The 25371-nt window shown below is 33.4% G+C and overlaps 4 protein-coding genes and 1 non-coding gene across 6 annotated transcripts; all 5 read left to right on the top strand.

Annotated features, from left to right (window-relative positions):
• The first annotated feature begins 2639 nt into the window (after window positions 1–2639).
• LOC102594053 (sorting nexin 1) lies at window positions 2640–11436 on the top strand. Of its 2 annotated transcripts, none has more exons than XM_015305992.1 (11): window positions 2640–2773; window positions 2873–3010; window positions 4722–4857; window positions 5231–5364; window positions 6581–6655; window positions 6940–7099; window positions 8578–8711; window positions 8794–8862; window positions 9587–9666; window positions 10810–10870; window positions 10960–11436. In XM_015305992.1, the coding sequence occupies exons 1-11, from the start codon at window positions 2756–2758 to the stop codon at window positions 11164–11166; spliced, it is 1212 nt and encodes a 403-aa protein (XP_015161478.1). In that variant the 5' UTR covers window positions 2640–2755; the 3' UTR covers window positions 11167–11436. The 2 variants fall into 2 exon arrangements, with proteins under 2 accessions (XP_015161478.1, XP_006341082.1); XM_006341020.2 differs by having other exon boundaries at window positions 2641–2767.
• Window positions 11437–11865: 429 nt separating this feature from the next.
• Window positions 11866–14129, top strand: LOC102594389 (uncharacterized). Its single transcript, XM_006341021.2, has 3 exons — window positions 11866–12310; window positions 13411–13464; window positions 13799–14129. The coding sequence occupies exons 1-3, from the start codon at window positions 12011–12013 to the stop codon at window positions 14030–14032; spliced, it is 588 nt and encodes a 195-aa protein (XP_006341083.1). The 5' UTR covers window positions 11866–12010; the 3' UTR covers window positions 14033–14129.
• A 1693-nt stretch (window positions 14130–15822) lies between these two features.
• LOC102594717 (uncharacterized) lies at window positions 15823–20965 on the top strand. The gene is made up of 8 exons (XM_006341022.2): window positions 15823–16112; window positions 18314–18431; window positions 18544–18660; window positions 19043–19129; window positions 19265–19341; window positions 19544–19671; window positions 19833–19966; window positions 20658–20965. Exons 1-8 carry the CDS (start codon window positions 15913–15915, stop codon window positions 20733–20735), a joined length of 939 nt encoding a protein of 312 aa, XP_006341084.1. The 5' UTR covers window positions 15823–15912; the 3' UTR covers window positions 20736–20965.
• A 296-nt stretch (window positions 20966–21261) lies between these two features.
• On the top strand, window positions 21262–21341 carry TRNAL-UAG (transfer RNA leucine (anticodon UAG)). Its single transcript has one exon. It is a non-coding gene; the product is annotated as a tRNA-Leu (tRNA).
• A 933-nt stretch (window positions 21342–22274) lies between these two features.
• Window positions 22275–24876, top strand: LOC102595055 (40S ribosomal protein S14-2). Its single transcript, XM_006341023.2, has 6 exons — window positions 22275–22384; window positions 22522–22641; window positions 22740–22785; window positions 23219–23304; window positions 24296–24425; window positions 24561–24876. Exons 1-6 carry the CDS (start codon window positions 22382–22384, stop codon window positions 24626–24628), a joined length of 453 nt encoding a protein of 150 aa, XP_006341085.1. The 5' UTR covers window positions 22275–22381; the 3' UTR covers window positions 24629–24876.
• Window positions 24877–25371: the final 495 nt, after the last annotated feature.

Below are 25371 nucleotides of genomic sequence, written 5' to 3' on the forward strand. Positions count from 1 at the left end.
AAATTCAATAATTTTAATTAAAATTTTATTTTATTTTTTTATTGAATCTGTATAAAGTTTAATGTAATTAAATGAATTGAATTTTTAATCAATAAATTTTAAATCTTGACTTTGAATTTATCTATCAACACATGGAAGAGATAACTCTATCTATAAAAAAATTTGATTATATTGGATAAAATCATCTTGTATTTTTACTTTTGATAAACTTATATAGTGAATGAAACATTAAAATTAATAAATAAGTGAGCCAGTAATAAATAAATAAATATATATATGTATATATATAAAAGATAAAGATTATAATTTCATAAAATTAATATTATTTTCCGTCAAAACATGGGCAACTCTATTTATCATATGGGTAACTTTATTTTTTATGTCTATGTCGTCCAAAAACTAGAGCATATATACTTTTCACTCTAACAGAAGACTAAATAGGGACAAGTGGTGCAATCTTATCCGCCGGATCGGTGGATAAGATTATGACACGTGTGTGTCCGTTAGTATAAAGGGTATATATGCTCTAATTTTTGGACGACAGGGGCATCAATGTCCCAAAAATATGACGGAGGGTATCTAAATACCATTTACGATAGTTTAAGGGTATATTTATCCTTTTTCCCTTTACTAAATCTTAAACTTGTAAAAATAGATTGACCACCTTATATTTTTTCTTTATGAGTGAATCATAACATGAACAAATAAATATGTTGGTAATGGATATTGAATAAGGTAGTTTTTAAAAATATATTAAAAAAATATCTTTTCAAAAATGTAAAAATATAAAAGGAATAGATTAATTATATTATCTTGATGAACACTTTAAAATAACTATTATAAGGAAATTAAAATAATAGAGGTAAGTTTGATATTATATTCACACTGAATTTTTTTCTTTTGTTTATGTTTTAATATCAGCAAAAAGTTTGAATCTTTTAGATTTTTCTCAGTCAATTAATCTATGTATTATATTAATTCATATATAATTATTTTATCTTATTCTGAATAGATACTTACATAAATTAACTAATGATTTTACTTATTTCATTTTGTAGACTTGTAGCATGATAATCAAGTAGATATTCGTTAATGAAAACTGAAATAATAAGCCAAGAGAGTTTTCTATATAATATAAGCTAAGTGAGTTTTCTACAAGGTGTGTTCACAGAGAAAAAAAAGGTAGATGTTAGTCATACACCGTTCGATAAGTGATAGTCTGTTATCGAACCAATCGATATCTTATATGTTGGTTTGCAAATTAGTAAATTTTAAAATTGATATCAGTTAGGTCAAACCGTTAAACGAAATTATTCGTCCAATAGGCAACCCTAGTTGTTACTTATCATGTTGTTAGCACGGGCGGTTGGTATGGGTTAAAAAAAAATCATTGGCCTTAGGTCCCCAATTTTAGGGCCCCCCATTTTTTAGTTAATTAGGTAGGATTAAACTAAAAAAATAAATAGAACTAAGACAACAAATGTAAACGGCATTAATGAAGTGATAGATATGACAATTACTTTTTACCTTTTCAATAAAAAGTTATGTACTTTTTTTTTAATGTACAAGTAATTTTATTTTTTTACCTTATTCTTTTTTATTTTTTATATATTCTATCTTCCTCTCTTCCTATCTTCTATTTTTTCTCACTTTTTCTTTTCTAATCTTACATCTCTCTTATTCAAAGCTTAAGAATTTACTTGTTCTATTGACATTTTATATTTTAAATTTATAAGTTTTTAATTTTTTTTAAGGGCCTCTAATTTGATTTTGGCCTTAGGCCACCAATGGGTTTGAGCCGCCCCTGGTTGTTAGTTTGAATATAATATTTGTTTCGATTGTTATTTAAATTTCATTGTATTGTATCATTAATCACTATATGTAACAAAAAATCTCATTTATGTAACGATCGATTTGATGTGATCAAGTCATTACTTTACACGTGTTTCTCGTTTCGTACTTTTACTTATTACTTATTATCCGATAATCATATTTTATACTTTATCCTACTTTTTATATTAATTTTACACCGTAATACATTTTTCTTGAAGGTGTATCCTTCAAATTATTTAATGCATAACATTATGTAACAACTGAAAACAATACAATAATTTGAATACATCCAAATGTTGCATTCATCAAAATATTACAGTATGATACAATGCAATTAAATACAACACAATACATTATGAAATAATATGCAACATCCATTCAATGCATAATGACTCTAGTAATTAATTAATACTCATAACTAAATACGAAATAAAACAACCCGACATAACTAAATTCCCAACCAACATCCAAATGACAATAATAGTGTAATTTCACAAGTGAAGTTTGACGAGATTAAAATACTATGCTGAGAACTTACTCATATATTGAGAAACAAATATATTCTTTTCGATAAATCCTTCTGATAAAAAAAGTAACAATGTAAGTGAAGAATAAAATTCCAGCAAACTACTTTAGAAAATAAATTAAGTATTTTGGAGAAAAAACGAACAATAACTATAAGAAAATAGTATAATAATCAAAATACAAAGACGATACATAGTAATAGAAATCGAAGAACAAGAAAATATCGGAAAAAATTAATAATACTATTCCTTAATAATATAGTATATCTCATATGTTTCACATGTGTACTACACGGCTCTTCCATTAAGACCCAAAGTCACGAGTAGACCTTTGCACAAACCGCAAGTCCGCAACCCATCGCCACCGTTCTCCGGCAGAAACTAATCGCCGAACAGCCATGAACACCATGGTAATTGTGTGTATCCGCCATTATTTTGATTTCGCAGTCAATTTTTTGAATTTCTAAGGACGAATTTTTGTATTGTTTGATTTTGAATTTTGTATAATGGTGCAGCAACGAAGTGGATCAGGTTCGTTACAGAGCCCTAGATCCCCATCTTCACAAGAACCATTTTTATCAGTATCAGTTACGGATCCAGCTAAAATGGGTAATGGAGTTCAAGCTTATATCTCCTACAAAGTCATCACTAAGGTCGTTGATTCATTGCCTTCTCTTTCCATTTACTAGTTATGCTTATACACGTTTAATTGTATAGCTAGTAGTAGTATTATGCTCAGAGTTGCTGGATTAAGGCAACTATCAAATTCATATTTTCTCAGAAACCCCTTTTTGGATCTCGAACTGGGGTTTCCTGTACTTCAGAGAAGCTAATTGCATTAAGTTTGATTGAATCTATGTTCAATTTCAATAACACCTGATAAGACTAAGAATAACATATAGAATCAGAGTTAACAAATGGAAGGACTTCCTGTTGAATGTATATTTGGAAAGATGCATCCTTTAAGCTTGACATAATTACATGACTTCGAAGAGAAAACGTCTTGATTTGAAGAGAAAATCGTCTTGATTTGATACAATTGACATTAGAGAGTTTGTTCTCATGGCAATATGAAGTTTGTAGTACAAAATATACATCCATAGAAAGAGAAATTATATAGTAAGATGGGATTTTGAAGAGACTTTAGGAAATTGGAGAGTCGAACGTTACACATGGATAGATCTATGCTCAGTTATTTCTTGTTCATATCTTGATTCTACTTGGATTTCATTGTTTAACCCTGCCAGGAGTTCCGTGAATGTCTTTAAAGCAAGGGTTGTCTTATACTTCTAATTGCAAAGGAAGTTTTGTATTCTTCTTTTGATAGAGGTGGTGAGACTTGAAATCAAGGCCTCTGCTCTAAATTCTAATACAACAATTACACGTCAATAGGAATCCTTACAGTGCGGGTTGCACAATTTAAGCTCATCTTAGTTCAATGATCAACTTGTTTTTGTTGTGAGAACTCATCATAGATTGCTAGTTGTGCGCTAGTTATAAACCTACCACAATCCTCCCTCTTTATCTATGGTTGGGATCGGCAATGTAAGCGAACTCACTCATGCAGAGTTAGGACCTGTACTGTAAGACTATATTGAATAGTGTGAAGCGTGAACTGCTTATTTAAAGAGTTATACTTCTATTTTTTTCACTTTATGCCCGCAACAACCACATCAGTGTTTGCATAAACAAATATTTTTTTAAGTCACTTGCTCTTTTCTCGCTGAAACCTTCTTTAATGTTCTTAGGAGTAAGTCCTGTATAGATACTTTTACCATCTAGGGTATTTGTACTTCCGTTTCTCTCATTCAGTTCTAAAGATTTTTTCCTTTAAAAGTATGCTTTCATACACATAAGTCATAACATATTTAATATGTTGATCTTTTGGCCATGTTGTAAGGAAAAGTTCTTTGACATTTAGTTGGGGTGGCATTAGTTTGGAACTTGAGGCCTGAAATGTGAACCTCATAGTTTGTGTTAGTGTCCAAGATTGATTGAGGGTATAGGCTATAGCCTTGAACAATCCTTACTTCATGAGTTAGCTTTTGAGGTTGAGTTAGGCGAAAGTTCATTTTTCTAATAGGCTGAACCAGCAATGAAACAACTACTTAAGAACGTTTGAGACCCAACTTAATCTCCAGAGACTCTTTTTGGGTCCAGAGCTTACGCATCCCAATCCCTGCATCAAATGGATGTTATTTTACTGGACTTAAGATTCTATAATATTCTGCTTCTTCTGCTTGTTGTTTTCTCTTCTGCCCCGTTCCTGGAACAGACATTCATATGCTTTCTATCAGCAGAATATAGTATATACTTCTCTTGATTCTCCTCGAGTTCTCATTCACCATTTTTTTTCCAAGACAGACAAATTTGCCAGAGTACCAAGGGAATGAAAAGATTGTGATTCGACGTTATAGTGATTTTGTATGGTTACACGATCGTCTTTTTGAGAAATACAAGGGCATTTTTATTCCTCCACTTCCAGAGAAGAGCACAGTAGGTACTGGCTACACTTCTTCCGCATGTACTGGTTATCTCTTTGACTTTTCTCTAATTCTAAGCGATGCTAAAACCAATAGGTGTTCAATATGTTCAAGCTTTAAATATATTGATTTATCGTTGCTTATTGGAAATGACTAAATGAGATGGGCAAGAATTGGGAGCCATGTAGGCGGAAGTTGTTATAGATTGACATAATTAACTGTGTCAAACATGTGTAAGGATGTCTGTGTTTTGGGGCATCAATCCCATTTTCTCTGGAGAAGTATAGGTTAAGTATTGGAATCTATCAAGGGGAGCCACTAGCTTTTGCACCAATAAAAGGATCTTCTTTTCAGGGCATTTTGAGATTATTATTATCTACCTTCTTGCAGAAAAGTTCAGATTTAGTGCAGAATTTATTGAAATGCGGCGCCAAGCTCTGGATGTGTTTGTAAACAGAATAGCTTCACATCATGAACTTCGGCAAAGTGACGATTTGAGAATCTTCTTGCAGGCTGATGAGCAGGTAATGAATGTTAGTTACTTGGTTGAATATTTAGTTTGAGTTCATATGTTATCTTAACCTTTTGTGGAGGTATTCTTATTTGTCTGGTGTCTGTGATTCTGATTGTTAGTAAGCCATATCATTGAACGTCTCTCATCTTTTCTTGTACTGGTTTTGTAGTCTCTTTAATTTGTGTTACTTAACCTTGAACACACAATTGTAGGGAACAACTAGTGTAATTGACCCCAACTCTTTATTTCTATTAACTAATTGAGCACTATCTTTGAAGAATTTAGGGGCCATTCAGTTTATAGAATAGTTATGCAAGGATTAGTAATGCAAAGATTAGTAAATCAGGGATTATAATGAGAGATTATCTCTTGTTGGAGGATTGGTATTATATACTACAAGTTAGTATACAATGTAAATGTATAATTTAAAATTTATTTACTTCTTAAACAAAATAAAAGTTTTTGTTTACTTTTATAAGGTCAGTTTTGTGATTTCAGTGTTTTTAATTCATGTGCGGTGTTATTAATATCCGCTACCGCATTCTTATTCCACATTCCATTCTGTGCAAAAAAAATTACATAAGTTCCTGTAGAGCTTCTGCTTGTATTATTTATGAGGTAGACAAAAGTAGCAACTGAACATTGCACAAATAACCACCGAGTTTAGAATCGCGCACCAGTTGGCTTTCAGGAATTTCTCGGTTGTATAAAAAATTGTATAAAATAATTTTGGATTTTCACTGAGTGCTAGATTTCTTATTTAATATAATTACTACTTGTATTTTCGAAAAAAAAAATGTTGGATTTTATATGGAGATCAACTCTCCTTACTACACCAACCAAATGACCCTTAAAAGTATTTTGATTTGGTGAAATTAATGCACTGTTACCAGATGCACATTTGGGGGAGCATATTGGTGTAATGAGCTTCTAGAGTAATAAACTAGTCTTAGTAAATCTTCGGTACATTGGAGACCTTATTTTTATTGATTTCTTTCAGATTGGTATTTGAGGACATCGCCTCTCAAAGCTCTCTTCTCTTCAATTATTAAATTCTTTAGATTTCAAAATCTGTAGGAAGAGGTCACATAACACTATACTTGAGATATGAAACAAATGTTGAACTATGTCTAATGCATTTATCATATCAGCTTTATATTTTTCCTAATATCTCTCAGTTTCATCTTTTTCATAAAAGTGGTTCACGCTTGTTGCCTTTTCTTCAGACAATGGACAGAGCAAGGTTCCAGGAGACTGGTATTTTCAAGAAAAAGCCTGCAGATTTGATCCAAATCTTTAAGGTATCTGACAGTTACATAGAATAATAATACAATTTCCGTATAATTATACTTCCAATTCCACACTTTTGAAAATTTGATCACACTTATTGAAGTAAATTCCTCCTTCTATGCTTCTTCTTTGACAACATCTCTATTGATGTGTAATTTAATGTGGGCCTGTGGTGCATATAGTGTGTTTCTTTTCTTGAACTTTAAGGTATATTGCTGCCGCCACTGAGTGGGGAATATTACAATGGCTTGTCCACAGGATTATTATAAAACTAACAGTAAGTCGTAAATGGCAGGATGTCCAATCTAAAGTGAGCGATGTCGTTCTTGGGAAGGAAAAACCAGTTGAAGAATCAACCCCAGAATATGAGAAGATTAAGAACTACATCTTTGAGCTTGAGGACCATTTAGCTGAGGCTCAAAAACATGCATATCGTCTTGTCAAGAGACACAGAGGTAGGAAAAATCTAGTTTAAAGGCATTGAGTACTCCGTGTAAGTGTATTTGCACTTCAGATATTTAATACTGTATTACAGCACTTTCTATTTCACTCTCTTAAGGAGATATCTATCCCATTCTCAAGCAGTGAGAGACATGGTGATTCAGGTGCCATTGCCTTCTTTCGACCTTGCTCGCACCCCCTTCCTGGCCTATAGATAAGCTTCTGGGAGGAGTCATCCTATTCCTTCATCCCTTAACCAAGTGGGCTAATTTATTAACTAATGTTAAAATTTGTATCAGTAGTTTGATCCTCATTTTTGTGCCCGAGTTATAGTGAAAGGAGTTCATCAACAACTTTTCTGAGAGAAAACAAGGTTAACCAATACATTGGACAACTCACGACCTTTGGTTCATCATCAACTTCTTTCTCTTCAATGGGAAAGTTCACTTTTGTAAATCCAAATACTGGATTGGAGAAGATTAAAGTAGAACTGTTATTGTGTGAAGCTAAGATCCATCTGCAATTCTGTCAGGGAAGATGGGGGGGGGGGGCCCTTGCAAAGACGGCTTTTGACAATGGAACATACATATATCTAAAAAAGTCACTTGATGAAAATATTCGTAAATACTTGTGGCAATTTGTATTAAGAAAGAAAATACAAAGAGAAAAAGTGAGAGAAGGACTAGATCCAAAAGGAGATCACGTGAAATATGTTGATAATATTGGTAATGAAAGTATTGTGGGAAATAAAGAACAAGTTGGAGAGAAGATTATGACTTTTAATAATGATGAACAAAGTAATAATATTTATGAGACTGAAAGAAAAACATACAACTTGAGGAGCAACAGATGTAGAAAAGGCAAAAAAGTGATTGACAAAGGAGAAAGCAGAGTACTGCTATTTCTAAGACTCTGAAGCGAAAAGACTGCATAGAATAGACCGTGGATCTTCGTGAAAAATTCAAGGAAGCTACACAACGACTTGGTGAAGGACGTAAGTTTACCTTATTAATTAATTTTCTCTAGTATTTGTTTCTATATATGTAGTGAAAGGAATAGTCAGATTCAAACTTATAGCTAACGTACATTAAAATTGTTTGGAGTAAATGTATAGTGATTATCTAATTTACATGTGTCACGCCCAGAGCCTACACACTTTGGGGGGGGGGGGGACCTAAATTAGATAATAACGATTAAGCCATTTGTAGAATGTGTACTGGAGAAACTCGAAGTGAACTAATGAAAAGGCCTCTTCTATTTCCTGTCATCAAATGTGAACTATTTGGTCAAACACCGTCGTATTTGACATATCTTGATCTCCTTCTCTTTGCCTCACAGTTTTCAATTCGAAGATGGCATATGACTTTTGTTATCTCATCATGTGTTTGTGTTTCTAACATATTGTGTGCTTTAGTTTCCCTTTGCTCTCCTTATGTATATGACAAACTTGTCATTCCAAGCTGCTGACTTATGTTTTTTCTTGTTATTTCAGAATTGGGCGAGTCTCTCTCAGAATTTGGAAAGGCAGTCAAGCTTCTTGGTACTTGTGATGATGATGCCCTTGGCAAAGCATTTTCAGAACTTGGGGCAAAGGCTGAGATAATATCAATTAAGCTGCAGAAAGAGGTATTTTCAACAAAGAATAACCCATGGTCTTTTCTCTTATTCAAAATTAGGTAATGATAACAGGCAATGCTCTGTCACTCAGGCCCACCACCTTTTAATGAACTTCGAAGAACCTTTGAAGGATTATGTTCGAGCTGTGCAATCTATTAAGGTGAGTGGTCAACTTTGCTTGTAAGAAAAAGGTGTTTTTTACCAATCAAAAAAAGTAAAAGAAACAGTGTTATAAATACCCAACAAGTGGATGGAATTTTTCAGTTCAGTGTCATCAAAGGCTAAAAGACAAAAACGTGGGTGCATTAGTGAAGAAAGCACATGATGAAGTTAATTATAAGCACATGATGAAGTTGCATACACACGCAAGAAAAAATAACTATAAAGACAACTGGTAATTATAGAGAAATTGCAATAAGTGTTATCATGTGCATTATTTGAAGTAAATCTATATCAACTACGTTCAGATGCCATCACAATTTTTAATTAATATGCAATGGTGCAATTTAAAGTTTTTTCTTAAGATCTAAGATCAAATAGTTTTCATACAAAATTTATAATTTTCTGCTCTTGATCATTTAGTATTTTAGTATATCCATATGTAACATTTGGGTAACAGTAATAGATCATTTTCCAACCCTGGTTTGAGCTGAGCTTCAGGACTCGGGCATGCCTTTTAAGGCAATAAGGTTCAACTTAAACAAGGTGAAGCACCGAGCCTGCCTGGAGCCTTGCTTCAGGACTTGAGTACATTTGACAAATACTGCATCCTCAAAGATAAACAACTGTTGCATCTGTATTTGTGCTTTCAGCTTTTTCTTTGCTAAGAGTAACCTAGTGTTCTGTTGCTCTCCTACACTAATATCCGTGCAAACTTTGAACAGGCTACGATAGCAGAGAGAGCAACCGCGTTCAAGAAACAGTGTGAACTGGCCGAGACAATTAAGTTTAAGGAAATTGATTTGTATGTCTCAACACCTATACTGCTCTTCCTCCTGTTTTGTTTCTTTTGGTGGTTTCTTAAATCTGACCTTGATTTGCATTTGGTGGTTGTTCTGTTGAATTGGTGCAAACTTTTCCTTCAACTATGTCATATTTATACACTGACCTGGTCTATGACCCTTCTGCATTCTAGGGGTATGGGGAGGGTTAAATATGCACTATGATATCTTAAATCTGATAAACAAGGCTTCATTCTGTTTTACTGTTAGTATGGTCTAATCTGCTACTTTTATCATCCAGGCATGTTTAGTGTGAGACGTAGTTTGATGTTGATGTATATACTGTCTAGGTCTTGTTCTACTGGAGAAGTTACAATGTTTTTAAAATCGGCTACAAGATCTTCAAACTTTGCAGTATGAGAATTTGGTGTATTTAATTAGTTTATCATTGTCCTGTAAGTTGTATATAAATACAGCTTAATTGCTGATTTCACCTACATTGAGCTCAATGTTATAATTGTGTTTATTAGCCATCATGTTGGCTCCTTGATTTGCGTATGTTTACATGGGTCCCTCTTATTTCCACCCCTCCTCCCGACCTCAGCCTCTCTCCTCTTTTCTTTTGTGAGAATAGCCATATAGGTACTTTTACTCTGCCAGTGGTATATACTGTTGCATAATATTATGATGACAAACAGTATATGTTTTTATACAAACTTACATAGATGGGACATAAATGGAAGGCCTTTTAGCATCATGTGTCGAACTGTAACTATTAGGTTCAAGATTAGATGGTGCCAAGTGTGTATTTGATTTAGTGAAAAGTGAAGAAATTACTTTAAGAATTTGATCCACTGAAGAGTGAACTGAAGTCAATTTTTGCAATTTTATTTAATGTAGCGTCCTTGTCTTGAAAAAATATCTGACGTCGTTCTTGCATATGTAATATGCATCTCGTAGGTGAAAAGTTGCCATTATAAACAGACTTCTTTTTCATCTTTCCTATCCTGCAAATCTGCAAAGTAAAGAGTCGAAACATGTGTTTGTTGCTTTATCTAAGACAGGGAAATATGCAATCCTATTAATAATCTTGTTTTATTCATTATATGGTGCATCTCAGAGTCTCTGTTCTGAAGTAAAATTCGGCTCTTGCCTTTTTATTGCAGAAATAAATACAGGCTGACACGATCAGAGAAGTTGGCTGAGGCTGAGCGCGAGTATGAAATGGTCAGTGTGTTTAACTTGTTCTTTTTTTTAGTTGGCTATTCGTGGAACTGCCCAGGCAGGTACTTACATTGTGTTTCTCTGGAATACAGCTTAAGGCTGAAGGGGAAGAAACATCGAGAAGATTTGATACGATAGTGAGGCTTATGAACGAAGAGATTGTCCGATTTCAAGAACAGAAGACATCGGATATGGGACTTGCTTTCCATGAATTTGCTAAGGGACAGGCACGGCTATCTAATGGCATAGCAGATGCATGGCGAAGTCTTCTTCCCAAGCTTGAAGCTCACTCTTCATAATAATTTTACAACAATATGAAGACGAACTTCAGCACAATCTGCTCTCGACGTGAGAGCATACATGGAAATTGTTGCATTCAGTTTGCAAAAAAGGGTCTTCGAGAATTGGTTTTGTTGCTGCAGCTTGGTGGTTGTATGAATTTTTAGTTAGATACTTGTGGATCTTGTACAGCACCAAAGAGAAAAAACTGAAAATATCTTTAAATTAATTTCTTTTTGTCTTCCAAATGCTGAATAAACTTGTTTAATCCATTTTATTTTTTTAATCTTCCTCATCCTTCTAAATGATCCCAATTTCCATGTTTTTTTATTTGGATTCTCAGAGTGAGCTGTGTTTCTATACCATTAGCTAAACTTTTGTTTGCAACAATATTAATGCAGTTCTGGTAAATCATCTATGATCCACAGTTCTACCTTAGAATGAGTTAGATTTAAGTTTGCGGGTCTGAGAAAGGATCGGACCAACGTTAGAGGTTGGAAGTTCCATAAGAGATTTGTCTACTAAGCTCTCGCTATGCATAAGGTTTGAGGACCGCTAGAGGTGTACTAAGCTATTGCTATGCCAGGGTCCAAGAAAGGGTCGGATCACAGTCAAAGAGTTCCATGTCAAGAAAAAGTATATAAAACATCTAGTACTAGAGAACTAATATGTTTTTTTTTTTTGTATATTATTTTTGGACTAAATAGTTGATATCACTTGCTTGAGATGGAGCTTAGACTGTCCACCACTGATTTACAAAAAGGCCTTATCCTATCTTCATCAAAATGTTCACAAAATAACCATTTCTAACAAGCAAACAAATAACAAAACTTAAACAACAAAAAAAAGGGAAGACAATTAGCCATGTCTTCCTCCTTAACAACCAAACAATTTTTTCACATAACACATAATTCTCAAGTGCAAATTTGTCCTTCTAGGTCTATTCCTCCTTCAACTTTGTTCATCACCAACAAGAACAACAGCATTAGCAATAGGTTCTTTAACCTCAGTGAGTTTTCAAGTTACCAGAATTTGACTGTTGTGGTGAAAGCAGGTGGAGGCATTTCACCTAATGATCAAGATTATGAAGATGGGGTTTCTTTGGGAACAATGAAATTGCCAAAAGATATTGATCTTGCAAGATTTGAAACTCTACTTTTTCAGGTATTGCTTTTCATTGTGAATTTTCATGTTGAAATGTCTACTAGTCATTTGATTGCAATGACGACATACCAAGTGTAGTCTCACAAGTGGGATATGGGGAGTTAGAGAAGTTGTTTCCGACAGACCCTTGGTTCAAGAAAATAACACGAGTGAAGAAACCAAGACAAAATACTAGAAAAGGAACAGTTAACTACAATAAAATAATATTATAAACGAATTACAAGGGACAATAGATAGTTACAAAAATCAAAGGAACAAGAAGTTATAAAAATAATTTAATTGTAATAATTATTTTTAATCCATTTAATTAGAAGTGGTAAGAATTAAGAGTATGCTAGTTCTTGAATCTCTAGTGGCTCTTCTCTTTGAAACCAATTATTAAGAGAAGTGAACTGTTGTATTTATTTGTTAGTATAGAAAACCTCTGGTTCTTCCGTCTTTGACTAGAGGTCTCATGTTCGAACCTTGATAGGAATCCCCAAATCTGAATTAGCTAAGGCTCCGAAAATTGGAACTTCTATATGAGGTAGGAGCTAGGGAGTATCCTCTTGTTTTTTGGAGACAAACTGGATGAGGCTCCGTAAAGAGTCTTCAACAACCACTTAAGGACTAGAGGCTATGACGTATAAAGCTGGAATATATATACTAATGAGAGATGCTTTGGTCACATTTTGATTCATTTAGCAGCAAGCTTTATAATGAAAGGACTAGTTTACAGCTAACACATTTGTTCTCTTAGAGAATCTCATTTCTGCATACATCACCTCGAGACCAAGAACAGAACGATGGAGAATAGAAAAGAAGTCATAACAAAGTTCCATATTCGTATTCGTGGACTTAGTGCATTTGCAGATGACATTTGTTCATGTTTGGACTATGTGTTTATTCTGGTGCATCATTTAACATGCAAATTCTCTGTCCTAGTGTTAACATAGAAAAGAAAGACGTCGTTTCTACTAGTATCTTTGTCTATAAGCTGGAATAGTGAGTATTCATATAGCCAACTCCAACTTATTTGGGATTGAGGCATAGTTGTTGTCGTTTAATGCTTACAACCTTAGTATGTTAATGTTAAAGATGTTTTGTTTTGTGACTTGCAGTGGGCTAACAGCCTTTGTCAAGGAGCTATGCTGCCACTACCCATGCCTCTAAAGGTAATTCGTCCTCATTTCTAAGCTCGATATACTGTTTCCATTCAAGCAATTCAGTCAGTAGGAGAGTCATATCATTGAACATCGGATTATATACAACCTCGTGAACATTATAACCAATCAATCGAGAGTCAAAATATAAAGAAGTAAACATCAATTGTCCTTATAACAAAAAAATAGGCAGATTCTGCTTTCTTTTTCCTGTCTTTTGACTTATGCAAACGAAACTACTATCCGTCTCAGCATAGTCATTCTTATGGAAAATGCATACATTGTTCGTGTTGTATACACAATGTTCATCAAGATGAGATTTAAAAGTTGAACTTTTCGTATACAGGTTGATAAAATTCCTCGCGGAGCCAGAGTTTGTTTCATTTCAGTTGATGATGCTCAAACTGAAGTTCTTGCATATATAGACTGTTTGGTTTTCCCTGCAACTGAGACCTCACCTCCAATATTTCGAGCCATACGAAATGGACCCTCGAGAGATAAGGCGCCTCCCGGGGAGCCAAGAATCATGAGAAGCCTCTTAGGTGCCCTTCAGAAGTCTGTTGAGATAGCTAGTGTTTGAAAGTTGGAACAATTTTTGTATATTCACAAAAAGTTGTTTCTTTCAACACTCTTTTATGTATAAAAACATTTCACATCTTCAAATGCAATGAAACTTCATTGGAAGTGTAAATGAAATTTAGAGTATCATATAGTTTTCAATGAAGAATCTCGAGTGTCATACATAGACAATGCATGAAGTTAACTTGAAGAGTGGCTAAAAAAATATGAGTATGGAGACTCTTTCATTTTTTGCGCCTGGTGTGTGGCACACACATTGGACATTGATAATGTGGATATACGTTGCGTAAGATCCATTAAATGGGGAAGCGCTCCCTAAATCCAAGAATTTGTGAAGATGGGTACACCATTGCTTTCAAGATACGGTACCATGAGTGTCATCAGATAATATTAGATATATTTTAAGAATTATACAAATAATATAATGAACATAGTTGGATGACCACGTGTTCGAGTGACCTATTTTTAATACAAAAATTCGGCAATTCGCCACTGTCCCTACTAGAATTTTTTCATACCGAGAGCTCAAATCTAAGACCTTAGTATAGAGGGATCATATTCCTACTTTTTTTAATTAGTATTTTAACTAAATTATTTATAGATATTTTTAGGATAATATTTTTTTAGTTACATATTGAACACAAAAATACAAGTAAGATACTCACTTATTTTCCTACAAAACATTTTTCAACGTAAAATTTTTTGAAAATATTTTTCTTCCATCGTATCAAAGTTCATTTTAAATTTGTATAAAAGTAGAATGTACCAAACTTATAGAATCGCCAAAAATGCAAAAACAATGTCTTAAATGTTATTAATTACACTTGTCATAGATAATTAACTATAAATATTTTTTAGACGAATTTTTAATATTATACGTAATGCTTTATACGAGTCATGATAATGTGTAGAGGTTAAATTCAACCCCTTCCAGACAACTCTATAAGCTGCTTAGTATTTGACTCTTTTTTTTTAAATTAGAAATAACGTAATTTAACATTTTTTCCTCTATCCTTGATGAAATGAAGTTTATTTTAGACTATAAATTTCAAAACTTTCATTTTCTTTCTCAACTTTTATGTTAAGTCTAACAATTTTAAATAAATTAAAATGAAAAAAATAGTTAATTGGGATACAATAATAACAACCAATCTCAAATAAGTTAAATTCAACTATATGAAACTTTACCTTTTATTTTTTTATTTTCCACTAAGTGTCCGACAGCTACGTTAGAGCCCAAAAATATCACACATTGAAAGTAAAGTGCTATCTAATAAGCTCAAAATTCAAATCACAAGTTTCAAGGTTCGTTTAGGGGGGCAATGCTCCCATTAAAATTTTTTACTCCTTTCTGTTCAACAATAGTTGTCCATTATTGACTTGATATACTTTTTACGAAACTATAAATAGAAGAATAATTTTACTATATAACCCTTTGAATATATTAATAAATACAATGTCTTGAAAAATGTAATAGGAAAATGACTATAATTATTGATAAGGGTAAATTAGGAACTAAGTGTAAAATTATTCATTAATTTCATAAAGTGGACAAATATTGTTGAACATGCCAAAATAGTATAGTAGACAACTATTGTTATCTTTGATCAAGGATGAAAAAATCTCGATTATTCAACCATAACTCATATTGTTAAAAATTTATGTTATGATAATTTATGTCATTATCATACTAAAAATGAGTTTATGTGCCCAATCTTAAGAAAGTAACTGCCTAAAACAAACTTTAGCATCATCCTCTTATAAAAAAAACTTTGATTCTCAGTATAATCCTCCCAAAAAAAAAACAAAAAACCCATCTTCTAATCTTTTCTTTTTGCTCTTATTCACTATTCTTTAATTTTGTTTCTCAAAAGGGTGAAGATGGGTTCTATCTTTTTTTGCTTTCATCCATTAATACATACTTCTAAGCTTGATTCCTCAAAGACCCATGTTTTTTTTAGCTCCTCTTTGAGTTCAACTCTAAAGAACCAATCTTCATTGAAATACACATCAAGAACTCAGTTTGTTTGTTCTTCTACCTCCAAGGATGGCTCTGAATCTTCTGGTGATAATAATACAAGGTTGGGTTTTCAAAATTTCTTGTTGGTTCACAAGTTTTTTGAATTTGGTATTTTTGGTGATGATTGAGTAGTTTTTAGTTTGTTGAGTTTGATAAAGGTGAATTCTTTGGTCTTTCAAGATTTGGAAATTGGAAATTTTGTCTGTTGGATTCTAAGGTAGAATAATCCTTATTTTACAGTTTGATATATGGAAGAAATATTGATATTGAACTGTATATATGTTGATAAGGTTTGTAACTTTAGAACAAGGGGTAAGGTGTGTGTACACTCTAAGCTACCCAGACAACCACTTTGTGGGATTACACGGAATATGTCGTTGTTGAGTTTGGTAAAGGTGAATCTTTGGTCTCACAAGCTTTATAAATTGGAATTTTTTGTCTTTTGGATTTTAATGTTGAATAATACTCATTTGACAGTTTGATATTACCATGTATATGGATGAAATATTGATATTAGAACTGTATGTATGTTGATAAAGTTTGTAACTTTAGAACAACCTCTGAGGTATAGGTAAGGTTTGTGTACACTCTACACTCCCCTGACGACCACTTTGTGGGATTACACGGGGTAGGTTGTTGTTGTGTTTGGTAAAGGTGAATTCTTTGGTCTCCCATGATTTAGAAATTGGAAATTTTGTTTGTTGGATTGTAAGGTAGATTAATCCTCATTTGACATTATAATATTACCATATATATGGAAGAAATATTGGTATTGAAACTGTGTCTGTGTTGATAAAGTTTGTAAAACTTTAGCATTTGGTTAACATCCTTTTTGGTTCTTATTGGAGAGTTAGTTTCTTTTTACCTTTTCCGACAGGCGGAGCTAGGATTTGAACTTTACGTGCTCTTTCTGTTTTCACACACTATTTTTTAATTTCTTTCTCGAAAGGGTGAAGAGGGGTTCTATCTCCTGACAATTATGTCCAATCGTCTGGAGATCATATCCAAGGTTTGGTTTCCAAAATTCTTGTTGACTCTCCAATTTTTTTCCTTTATGTTGAATTTGGTTTGGTGCTGATTTTCCCTTAATGAGTATATTTGGTGTGAGATATTGAGTAAGTTTTAGTTTGTTGAGTTTGGCAAAGGGAAATTCTTTGAGTTATCAAATTTCTTGTTGATTCTCCAATTTTTTCCCTTTATTTTAATTTGGTATTTGGTGTTGTTAGGTGATCGCACCTTGTTGTTGTTGTTGTTACGGACCTTACGGTTCCTTGCATATATGCGCCGCATTACTTTGCTATTAGTTGTCATGTTTCTTCCCACTACCTTTTTTTTCCGTTTTGTTAATGCTTTGATTTGCTTGAGCCGAGGGTCTTTCAGAAACAAGCTCTCTACCTCAAAGAGGTAGTGGCAAGGACTGTGTACACTCTACCCTTCCCAGACCCCACTTTGTGGGATTTCACTGGGCATGTTGTTGTTGTTGTTGGTATTTGGTGCTGATTTTTGCTTGATGCTTATGTTTGGTGTGAGATATTGGGTAATATTTAGTTTGTTGAGTTTGGTAAAGATTAATTCTTTGGTCTTCTCTCTTGGAGGCTTTAGCTTTAGAAATTGGAAATTTGTGTTGTTCGATTTTAAGGTAGAATAATCCTAATTTGAAAAGTTTGGTATGTCCATGTGTATGGGCTATGGCTGAAGATTTGATATTGGAACTGTATATATATTAAAAGTTTGTAACTTTTATGTATTTTGAAGCTCTTTTAGGGGCTGTCTGTTTTTATTGTACTATTATGTATCTTCATTGATAAAATGTTACCGTATCGAAAACAAAGTTTGTAAGTTTAGTATCTCTACTTTTTCATGATTCTGCTTGAAGTTCTGAATTCTGATAGTTAAGATAGGTGAGCAAAAAAGATCAATATGAAGTATTTTGCTACATATGGCTTTTCTAGAATGATGTTTTTGGACTCATAACTCGGGTGTATGTGAATTCTGTAAAGCATAGTCGTCTCAAGTTGGGGTAAAGGAGGAGGGTTGAAGGCCAGGAAAGATTAGTTTCTAACTATGGTGTTGAATTCTCGAAATACTGAAGACTAATTTGGATGTTGGACCCTAATTGAGCGGAATGGATATATATGATTCATGTACCTAACACCAACCAGTTTAAGATTACAGAGTGGTTAAATATATTTTACATGTATTGCTGTTTTTTGACTCATAATCTATAAGAAGCTTACTAATGTTGGTCCATGTTTGTTACAGTAATTTCTGCATCATTGAAGGACCGGAGACCGTACAAGATTTTGGTCAGATGCAGTTTCAAGAAATCCAAGATAACATAAGGAGCAGGCGCAATAAAATCTTCCTCCTCATGGAAGAAGTGAGTTTTCTCAAGTTCAATTGTACTAGAATAAAACTGGAAGGAATAACTTATTGTTTCCTAAAAGTTGTACTCTCAAAAATAGCTTCATAAATTTCGGATTAATTTTCAGGTACGTAGGCTAAGAATACAACAAAGGTTAAAGAACTCTAACACTAGAGGTGAGACTGGTGAAGATGAAAATGAGATGCCAGATATCCCATCAACGATACCGTTTCTTCCTAACATGGTAATTTGCCGAGTCCTCTAGTAAACAACTGAAGTATACTAGGGATTCAATTGTTTAGGAGGTTTTATACATCCTGTTAAAAAAAAAATCTCTGTTTCGGGAAAGTCATCTGCTCATGTTTTGGTTTTGTCAAAGTATGCTACTTGACAAACATAGAGGATCGGGGATTCAAAGTCTATGAGTTCCTACAACGACCTCAAGTTAATATACAATACATGTAAAGCTTGGCAAGCTTCGTCACCGCTGCAACATTTTTGAGTTGAGATATCTGGAAGCTTGTCTAACTGACCTATATATATGAAACTGACATATTCTGTTTTGTTTGTCGATCAGCATTTTGTGACACTTATCCTTTACTTGGTGCATTTTTTGTTTGTATCAGACTCCAAAGACACTGAAGCAGCTTTATCTAACAAGCTTTTCATTTATAGCTGGGATTATGGTCTTCGGTGGATTACTTGCCCCAATAGTAAGCTCATGAACTCAGTTATTTCCTTATTCTTATTCTGGTTCTGAATTATGCATAACGGTACCATGGAGTTATTTATTTGCATATTCTTGAATGATGAAGCCTTTGGACTACTGTAACTCTTTGACATTGCAGCTTGAGCTGAAATTAGGTTTAGGAGGCACCTCATACGAAGATTTCATACGGAACATGCATTTGCCTATGCAATTGAGGTATGTATACTCTAACCTGAACTACATTTTCAGGTGTAGAAAAGGTCGGTGAATTATTCCTTACAAACATCGTTAAATTGTGCACATTTGCTCACTGCATTGTTCTTTACCTTCCAAAAAAAGGAGCATCACAAAATAGAAACAAAAGACCACTTACATTGTTGTGACTTTGGGAATCGACTTCTTTTTCTCTTCTTCTCAGCCAGGTCGACCCCATAGTGGCATCTTTTTCAGGTGGGGCAGTGGGAGTCATCTCAGCCCTCATGCTAATAGAAGCTAACAATGTAGTCCAACAAGAGAAGAAAAAGTGCAAATATTGCTATGGAAGTGGTATGTCCATGTGAAACTTATTACATATCATTGCACAATGTCTACACTATTGAACTCTCGAGTAATAATCGATATCTTTTTTGATTATTTGAGTTCATGGTACTAGATTAATCGTCAAACGTGACCATAATCTCATTTCATGGTCATTTGATTTGGTGTAGGGTACTTGGCATGTGCACGCTGTTCAGCAAGCGGTAAATGCCTTTATACTGAACCGATTTCAGTGAATGGTTCTTATCAATCGTTGCGTGCACCAACTCTTAAAAGATGTGCAAATTGCTCTGGGACTGGAAAGGTATGAAACATGATCATCTCCTAACTTCATGCACTTAACAGTCATTTTATATCAGTCCAAAAGGAGTAAATATTCTGTTACATCATAAACTTATTCTTCATATCATCCAAGCTTACTCTACAAGAAAAAACAATGTTTGTGTTGTCGCAATCTGTCCAATATTCGAGCATCACCAAAATGAGGCCTTTCCCTGTAGTTAGAATAAAATCCTCAACAACCACCTTCTATTTATTTATCTTATTATGACCGTGGTGTCCAGGCCAACTTTGGCGCACCTTGCGACTAATTCCACGGGATACCAACCACCTCCCACCATCAACAGATACCAGATAACTCTATCTACTAAGGCTGGGAAGAACCACCTAGTGTTTTTGTCTCTGCTGGGATTCGACTTAAGTTCTCAACCACTTCATTGACCACTAGGCCACACCCTCGGGTGCCTCAACAACCACTTTCATTAAACCCTTTCTTCCTATCCTCGTTAGTTGCTACCTATGAAACGAGTTCCTCCTTCATTCACTAAAGAACAATTGATAGATACATGTCACAATTTCGTTACATATCTTTCCGTAGTAATATTCTGTCACAAATACGCGCATGCATCTCTCATTACATGTTACGACAACTTTCCCTTATCGCATACGTATATATGCTAATGGTTTTTGTTTCATATTATGATTTTTTTGTCTAGGTAATGTGTCCTACATGTTTGTGCACTGGGATGGTGATGGCAAGTGAACATGACCTTCGAATAGATCCATTTGATTAGAACAAATTCTCATTTTGTAACTTATATTCAGACAAAAAATAATTTGTCATTTTGCTTTGTTATAAGCATAGTTATATATAGTATATCCTTGTTAAGGCCAGACCCTTTGGTTATGAAGATGTTAACTCCTCATCTATCTAATAGTATCTAATAGTGACGGAGTTAGAAATTTTGTTAAGCGTACGTGTTCAAGAATTAATATATATGTATGAAAAAGAATTTTCGATCTATATACTTCATATAATTTTTTATATACATAGTATAATTTTTTGACGAAGGGGGTTTGATTGGCCACCTTAGGTATGTGTGGCTACGCCAGTGTTCATCTTTTTATGAGTAACTAATAACAACATGTGTTACACCTTTCAAACATGTTATAGTCGGCTATATGTATTCTTATTTCTTCGTTTAATCTCGACTCATGTCATTGTTATTGTTGCATTTTTTAAGAATTATGATTAGTGCACAAGTTAAAACAATATGTTTAGAATAATTATCAATAAATTATTCAAATTGATGCACATACGACAGTTTGGCCGAGTGGTCTAAGGCGCCAGATTTAGGCTCTGGTCCGAAAGGGCGTGGGTTCAAATCCCACAGCTGTCAATAATTTTTTCCCATTCTTGTTTTAGGTGATTTTTTTTATTTGTCTAAATTTTGATAGACAATATAACTCAATATTTAAATTGATAAGAGATGGTAAATATATCACAAAATTAATCGAGATGTGCACAAATTTATCTGAACACTATAATCATGTTAGGCTAAAAAAAAAGTAAGAGAAAGTAAAAATTGTCTCAAAGCACCACAATCGATTTAACAAATTAATGACATATTTTTATATATATTTAAGAATAATTAACATTAAGATCATATATTTTAACAAGATTATAATACAAAAATGGTACTCTAATATATTATAAATCAAAAGCCTAGTTTATTTCTTAGATTTTATGTTAATTCAAACTATGTTACATAAATTATAATAGAAAAAGTATATTTAACAAATTAAATAGCAAGTTTAGTTTTTTTTTACGTAATAACAAAAAACAAGACAAATTATTCACACTAAATCTTATGCCCATACCTTAATGTTTATTTATAATGACATCAATTCATACAAATTTTTCATGATTGAAAAACGAGAATGTTTATCAATCAATTATAATTTAATAATCAGTACGTATATATACAAAAATATGTGTCGTGTACTCATTAATTTGAAACAAGCTCTGAGTGTGAAAAAATTCTACTTTAAGTTACAAAAGGAAGATGACCAAAACTTAGGTATTGATGATCCATTTGAAATTCGATACTTGTACCCGATCGGAGGAAACTATCAAGGGGTTATTTATTGAGCTTATTACCGATGAGAGTAAAAATAATCGATTAGTATAAAGGAGGATAAAACTTACCAATAAAACAATAAGAGGGGTAGGAATAAACTTTCACCTAAACTAGAGGGGCCACTTATAGTCAAAGCAAAACAATAGGGGTAATTATCGATATTATCAGAAAAAAGCTCATCCCCAAACCCTAATATATAAACAGCGGCAGCCATTTTTGTAAGCTTCCACTGCAAATTAGGGTTTCTTCAAGCTGCTGAGTATCTCTGAACTTTCTCACTACCAAGCTCAGCCGGAACCATGGTACTATTTCTCTTGCTGAAATTTCCATTTCATTACTGAAGATTCGAAGTTATTTGCTGTTTATGTCGATTATATTTAGTTTTATTCGAAAATTTCAATTGAATAGTTGTATGTTGGATGAAATTGTTTGTTTGTAGTCGAAGAGAAAGACCAGAGAGCCTAAGGAAGAGACTGTTACACTTGGACCAGCAACGAGGGAAGGTGAATTGGTGTTCGGTGTTGCACACATTTTTGCATCGTTCAATGATACATTCATTGTGAGTGAGTTATGGTTTTTGAAAATTAGATGTAGAAATGTAGAATTGGCTTTGTGATTTGGATGTTTTACTGAATCTTAGTTTATATATGAATGCAGCACGTTACTGATTTGTCTGGAAGAGAAACTATGGTTCGCATTACTGGTATGCCTTATATTAACAATAGTTTTATACTTTTGAGTGCATCATTAGTGTCCTTGTAGTTGCTGATTAGCTTGTAGTGGTATAAATGTTGCTTTCGATGCGAACATTGGTTATATATGTATAAATGTATATGAGTTTCTTCCAGGATCTAACATCATGTTGTTATTTTCCCAATTTGCTAGGCGTTTATATTTTTTCAGCATAGGTGAATGTTAGTGCTAGAAAATGTGGAATATCTCTAGTGTTTAGGGAACCTTTAATATGTCCTAGACAACAGATTATTAGCATTAGAATGAAATGGTTCTAGGTGGAGAAAATGGGTATAGAGGTTTCTTGTAGAACCCCATCTAGTGTGGAGTTTACTCTTAGTTGTTGATGTAGTGTTGGTATGGAGAAGGCTTTCATCTCAATTTGTTATACATCATGGTTGCAGGTGGAATGAAGGTGAAGGCTGACAGAGATGAGTCTTCTCCATATGCTGCTATGCTTGCAGCTCAGGATGTGTCACAGCGATGCAAGGTAGTGTCTTGTTTGGTTTCTGATAGAGTCTTTTTTCTTTAATTCTACTTAACTGTTATTTAAACTCATCAGATATAAAGTTGGTCTAGTTCAGGTCTTTTATGTACGAACAAAGAAAATGAGGACTTTTTGCCTAGATGGTACTGGCTGATTTACAGAGATTAATATTAGATTTTATTTGTGAAAAAAGTGTCGCTATACTAATTCCACTGGATATTGATGTAATTTTTAGTTATCTTGGATGTTGCATTCCATGTTGGTGCAAGGATTGATGTTTCCTTTCATGCATTGACCAGTAATATAGGTGCCAAATTAGATAGGTCTTCTATTAGTGTAGAGTGTTGCTTTGAAGACAAAATTTAGCAGTTACGAAATTTAAGACCTTTTGGATCTTCTGATGCCTCCCTTCTAGTCGAAGATTTTCTGAATGTGTGCTAAAGCTAATAATTTCTGCTGACTAGACATTCGAAGATCTTATAATGTACATGATGGCCTTTACTCCTATCTCTGTTTCTTGCTAGGATGTAGATTCGTAAGATTGTTTTTGAGTTTCATATGCCTGATGCATCTCACTTTTGCTTAACGATAACAAATTTGTGTGTATAAATGATTGGAATATAAGTCATTCCATTGAACATATTTGTAGAAACCCGTAGATTTTACGTCACCGGTTTGGATATATTAGGCTTTGTTCTAGAAGATTCCATTCTGAAGTGATGTGTGCACCTTCAATTTTCACACTTCTACCACTAACAATTACATAATGGCTGGTAGTGCATGAACTATGGAAAAAATGTTCACTTCAGATTCTATTTAAGCGTCAAGGTTTTTGAATGGCGGTCAGAAGTATTGTAAATGGATTCCATGCTATGTTTATTCAAGACTGAAGCTCTCGGATCCTTCCATCGTTATCCCTTTGGTCTGATTTCACTAGGTCTCATCATCTTTTGTTAATCTTTTAAAATATTATTTATTAACTTTTGATTTACAGGAACTTGGAATTAATGCTCTTCACATTAAGCTCCGAGCTACAGGAGGCAACAAGACCAAGACTCCTGGTCCTGGTGCCCAGTCTGCTCTTAGAGCTTTGGCTCGTTCTGGCATGAAAATTGGACGTATAGGTACAAATATTTGTTGCAATACTAATAAAAAAAAGATAATTGTCTGTTGCATTAGTATTGTATTATGCTCTGTAAATGCTGTTGTATCATTGTTATGTCATTACTTCTAAGTAATTCTTCCTATATATTTTGCAGAGGATGTTACTCCAATTCCTACCGATAGTACTCGCAGAAAGGGTGGTAGAAGGGGAAGGAGGCTGTGAAAACTGTTTCTTTTCTGCAGCATGTTGCAAGTTGGAGGAAATATTGTTGTCAAAAATGCAGCTTTCGATATCTATTTACATTTGATTTCTGAACACTTTGTAGTTGAGCACTTTTGGTTTCGAAACCCACCTTCATTTTGAGTTGGCCAGCTTTTCGAGATAGTGAAGTTCTCTTAAATTTGGTTTATGTAGGCTGATTGTTGGATAAATTTATACTGTTTTGGTTTATCTTACAAGTCTGTTTTGTTTAAAAAGCTTTTATTTCATTAAGTGCTTTTAAAAGATGCATGATTATTCAAAAAGAAACTGAAAGCGTGGTTACTGATATAATGTTATGGAACTTGAATCACAAATTGAATGATTACTTTCGTTTATGCAAGAAATTAAATTTCATTATGGTTATACTTATTAGGAGGAAGTGAATAAATAACTATTTTAAGACTTTATATGAATAGTTGAAATTTTTATTTTAATTCGAGGTTTAAAGTTAGGCTTTGATAAACCGGACTTCAAATTTGTGATATTAGCATTGTAAGAGTCCAACTTTATATACTTCACTAGATATAGGACCCCGTGCCAACACGGGGCCCAATATTTTTTTTTTTATATTTTAATTTATGTTATATTATGAAATTTGAGAAGTTATTGAAAATTTTATATGATTTTAAAAATATTTTAAATTGTTAGCTATTGTGATTTGTAGTACTTTTTTTTTTACATAATTTTGAAAATAATATTTATTA

The sequence above is a fragment of the Solanum tuberosum genome, unplaced genomic scaffold, assembly GCF_000226075.1.
Source record: "Solanum tuberosum cultivar DM 1-3 516 R44 unplaced genomic scaffold, SolTub_3.0 scf00021, whole genome shotgun sequence".
Taxonomy (NCBI): Eukaryota; Viridiplantae; Streptophyta; class Magnoliopsida; order Solanales; family Solanaceae; genus Solanum; species Solanum tuberosum.

Bases quoted from the DNA above. Each gene is read 5' to 3' on its own strand.
- LOC102594389 (XM_006341021.2), top strand. From the start codon at position 12,011: ATGTCTTCCTCCTTAACAACCAAACAATTTTTTCACATAACACATAAT. The intron at 12,311-13,410 runs GTATTGCTTTTC...TGTGACTTGCAG, and splicing joins TTGAAACTCTACTTTTTCAG to TGGGCTAACAGCCTTTGTCA. The intron at 13,465-13,798 runs GTAATTCGTCCT...TTTCGTATACAG, and splicing joins CACTACCCATGCCTCTAAAG to GTTGATAAAATTCCTCGCGG.
- LOC102594053 (XM_015305992.1), top strand. The intron at 5,365-6,580 runs GTAATGAATGTT...CCTTTTCTTCAG, and splicing joins TCTTGCAGGCTGATGAGCAG to ACAATGGACAGAGCAAGGTT. The intron at 9,667-10,809 runs GTATGTCTCAAC...TTTTTATTGCAG, and splicing joins AAGTTTAAGGAAATTGATTT to AAATAAATACAGGCTGACAC.
- LOC102595055 (XM_006341023.2), top strand. The intron at 22,786-23,218 runs GTATGCCTTATA...TCATGGTTGCAG, and splicing joins AACTATGGTTCGCATTACTG to GTGGAATGAAGGTGAAGGCT. The intron at 23,305-24,295 runs GTAGTGTCTTGT...TTTGATTTACAG, and splicing joins ATGTGTCACAGCGATGCAAG to GAACTTGGAATTAATGCTCT.
- LOC102594717 (XM_006341022.2), top strand. From the start codon at position 15,913: ATGGGTTCTATCTTTTTTTGCTTTCATCCATTAATACATACTTCTAAG. The intron at 16,113-18,313 runs GTTGGGTTTTCA...TGTTTGTTACAG, and splicing joins TCTGGTGATAATAATACAAG to TAATTTCTGCATCATTGAAG. The intron at 19,672-19,832 runs GTATGTCCATGT...GATTTGGTGTAG, and splicing joins CAAATATTGCTATGGAAGTG to GGTACTTGGCATGTGCACGC.